Source organism: Myotis davidii, unplaced genomic scaffold (assembly GCF_000327345.1).
Source record: "Myotis davidii unplaced genomic scaffold, ASM32734v1 scaffold46, whole genome shotgun sequence".
NCBI lineage: Eukaryota > Metazoa > Chordata > Mammalia > Chiroptera > Vespertilionidae > Myotis > Myotis davidii.
In genome coordinates this window covers 3,249,171-3,252,519 of record NW_006383006.1, presented here as the reverse complement: position 1 = coordinate 3,252,519, position 3,349 = coordinate 3,249,171, and the positions used below count along the sequence as shown (strand labels likewise).

The 3,349-nt window shown below is 45.4% G+C and overlaps 1 protein-coding gene across 2 annotated transcripts in view; it reads right to left on the bottom strand.

Annotated features, from left to right (window-relative positions):
• The window catches only part of TTBK2 (tau tubulin kinase 2), a 107,288-nt gene extending 106,369 nt beyond the window's left edge, over positions 1-919 (bottom strand). For both annotated transcript variants that reach the window (XM_006778040.2, XM_015557581.1), the window contains exon 1: positions 788-919. In XM_006778040.2, coding sequence (XP_006778103.1) covers positions 788-856 — 69 coding nt within the window. In that variant the 5' untranslated portion in view covers positions 857-919. The remainder of the gene's footprint in view (positions 1-787) is intronic.
• Between the last annotated feature and the right edge of the window lie 2,430 nt (positions 920-3,349).

The following is a 3,349-nucleotide window of genomic DNA, read 5'->3' as shown; positions in this document are numbered from 1 at the left end:
CTTACTCAAATTGGCTATCAAAGGTTAGAAAAATTTACTGTTATATAAAACAAGAGTAAGAATTAGGGCATAAACCAAACTTAATCATAGATTATAAAAAAACAAACACCTGAAAATAACTGCTTTAGCAAGCAATATATGTATTACTAGAGGCCCAGTGCATGAAATTCATGCGGGGGGGGGGGCCCTCATCCCAGCCTGCACCCTCTCCAACCTGGGACCCCTTGGGGGATGTCCGACTGCTGGTTTAGGCCCGATCCCTGCGGGATGGAGCCTAACCCGGCAGTCAGACATCCCTCTCGCAATCCAGGACTGCTGGTTTCTAACTGCTTGCCTGCCTGCCTGCCTGATCACCCCTAACCACTCTACCTGCCTGCCTGATTGCCCCTAACTAGTACCATGCCGGCCTGGCCACCCCCTTACTGCTCTCCTGCTGGCCTGGTCACCCCCTAACTGCCTCTGCTTGCCAGCCTGATTGACCCCTAACTGCCTCCTTGCTGACCTGGTCGCCCCCAACTGCCCCCTGCTGGCCTAGTTGCCCCCTAACTGCTCCCTTGCTTGCCTGGTCGCCCCTAACTGCCTCTGCCTCAGCCCCCACCACCATGGCTTTGTCCAGAAGGAAGTTGGATGTCCAGAAGATGTCCGGTTGACCCGGTCTAATTAGCATATTACCCTTTTATTAGTATAGATTCTATAACAAAATGCTATTTTTTATCAAAATACCCAAAATTGCCCCAAGACAATCAATCTACCTCTCCCTCTCCCTCTCTCTCTCATGCATACTCACCACTTTCCATCTTTCTTTGACAAGGATTCCAACACTGAGGATATCTGGCTGCTCTCCTCCTCCACTCATTGCAATTCAATGATATGATAGAAAGGCTACACAGGCATCCAGCTCCCAAGGGTGGTTTCCATTTAACCTAAAACAAAAGAAATAGCATATCAGGGCTAATTAATTAACACAAACATTTCAGCACTAAGTAGCACTACTAATCCTATACATTAATTCTGTTGCTTTGTTGGAAAGGAGGAGAACCCACAAACTCAGTTCCAAAATCCGTTCTGTGCATATTTTTAAAAACTACTTATCTTTCTATTACAGATACCAGTGAAATAGCTAGACATTACAAAAACATTACACTGCAACACAGAGATACAACTTACAAATAGCTGAGATTGCAAGACTATAGAGAAAGCATGGTGTCAACAGCAGTTGACCCAGACAGACCACTATCCTAAGCACAACGCATTGGCTGCAATTTGGTGGGCTGTTGCTCTGGGGTGATGGCGGGGCCTGTGTCCCCCTTGGGGGAAGCCGAGATACAGTAACTACTTTACAACAGCTTATAATTAAACTAGAGGCCTGTTTTTACTATATGCTGCACAGTGAGAAAGCCTGAAGTCATTTTCAAGGCCCACTTCTTTTTAATTGGGTCAAGTTTCTAAGCTTTCTAAATCTGCATTTTCCGGCTAATGAAAAGAAAATAGGATTCTACTGAGTCTCCTATCTACTCCAGGACTTCTGTGAGGATCAAATGAGATGAGGCATGGGAAAACACTTCACAGACATTTGGTTAAGCTGTAAAATGTTTGCACCTGGCTATAAAGCAAGTCATGTTCTTGGGCTGAAGAAACTCCAGGGAGGCTAGTCACTAGAGAGAGGAAGCTGGGCGTTGCTATGTGGCGTCGTTACCCATCACCCACAGCGACTGTTTCCGAGCTGTGCTGGGCTGGGCTGTGGGCTGCATTTTGCACCATGGGGTCTCAGCAGCACTGGCTGCGATTTGGTGGGCTGTTGCTCTGGGGTGGTGGCGGGGACTGTGTCCCACTTGGGGGAAGCCGAGAGTTGCTTTGTCGGTGCCAGGTCCGCAGTGCCATTTCTTTGTAAATGGCCAGTGCGCGTCACAGCAGCTCCTGCGTTGAACGTCTGCCCCCTGGTGGTCAGTGCATGTCATAGTTACCAGTGGGATGGTCGGAGAGACACTTAGCATATTAGCCTTTTATACACTGAGTGGCCAGATTATTTATGACCACCTGACGTTTGTAGGCAAATTAGCTACAATTTTGCACTGAAGTTGCTAGAGGGCCAGACCATTATAAACAGGGAAGCAGGTTGTTTACCACAACAGTAGAAGTGATTTTTTTCTGAAGATATGGGTAAACAACACGATTTCATAGCCTTTGAATGCTTAATTGGATTGAGATCTGGTGATTGTGGGAGCCACCTAAGCAAGGTAAAGTCTCCCTCATGTTCTTGAAACCACTCCTGCACAATACGAGCACCGTGGCATGGCACATTGTCTCGTTGGAAGAAGCCATCTCCATTGCAATACGCCATCAACATGATGATGAACTTGATCAGCAACGATACTTAGGTATGTTGTGCTATTCAGACGTTGTTCCACATGAATTAAAGGGCCCAAATCATGCCAGGAAAACATGCTCCAAACAACAACACTGCCCCCACCAGCTTGAAGGGTTGTACTCATGCATGTGGGGTGCATACTTTCATGCTGTTTCTGCTAAATTCTCACTCTGCCATATGGATGATGCAACTGGAAACGTGATTCACTGGACCACATGACTTTTTTCCAATGCTCGACTGTCCAATCCTTGTGTTTCTGTGCTAATTGGAGACGTTTTATCTTGGTAACTGCAGACAGAAAAGGTGTTCGAACAGGCCTCTGGCTTCCATATCCCATAAGATGCAGTGTCCAGCTAATTTGCCTACAAACGTCAGGTGGTCATGATAATCTGGCCACTCAGTATATGTATATCTCACATATTTTAAGAGGACAAATCCATTTTGGTTTTTTTTACTTTTCAATAAGTTTAAATCCTTGAGGGGTACAGCATTTCACGGATTCTGTGTCCAATGGCCTTAGCAGTAAGGTTGCTTTGGAATTTAGTATGAACCATGCCACTGTCTCCATGAGCGTGAGTTTCCACAGATTACTCTGGTTTTTTGCTACCAGGAGTCACTGTGTTCTTTGTTTTGTATACATAAGCACATCTCTTACCTAGATAGAATTGTTTCATCTCGAGCTTAGCCATCTTCAGAAGAGCTGTGTGCTCCCTCTGGTTCCGGAGATTCCACTCATAGCCAGCAAAAATGGCCTTGGACATATTTGTCATTATAGAAGTCCTCCAGCAGGCCTCCACGGGCTCCAAGATCTATCTCACTTTAAATTACCAGTGGGAAGATCATGGAACAAAGTGGTATCTGGATAAAATCCTTCAGAACACTTAAGTAAATAAAAAAATACACCTGTTCCAATTAGGAAATAAACCCTAGTGAAAAAAGCCCAGAATCCTTTAAGCTACCAAGGTATACTAGACTTCTTTT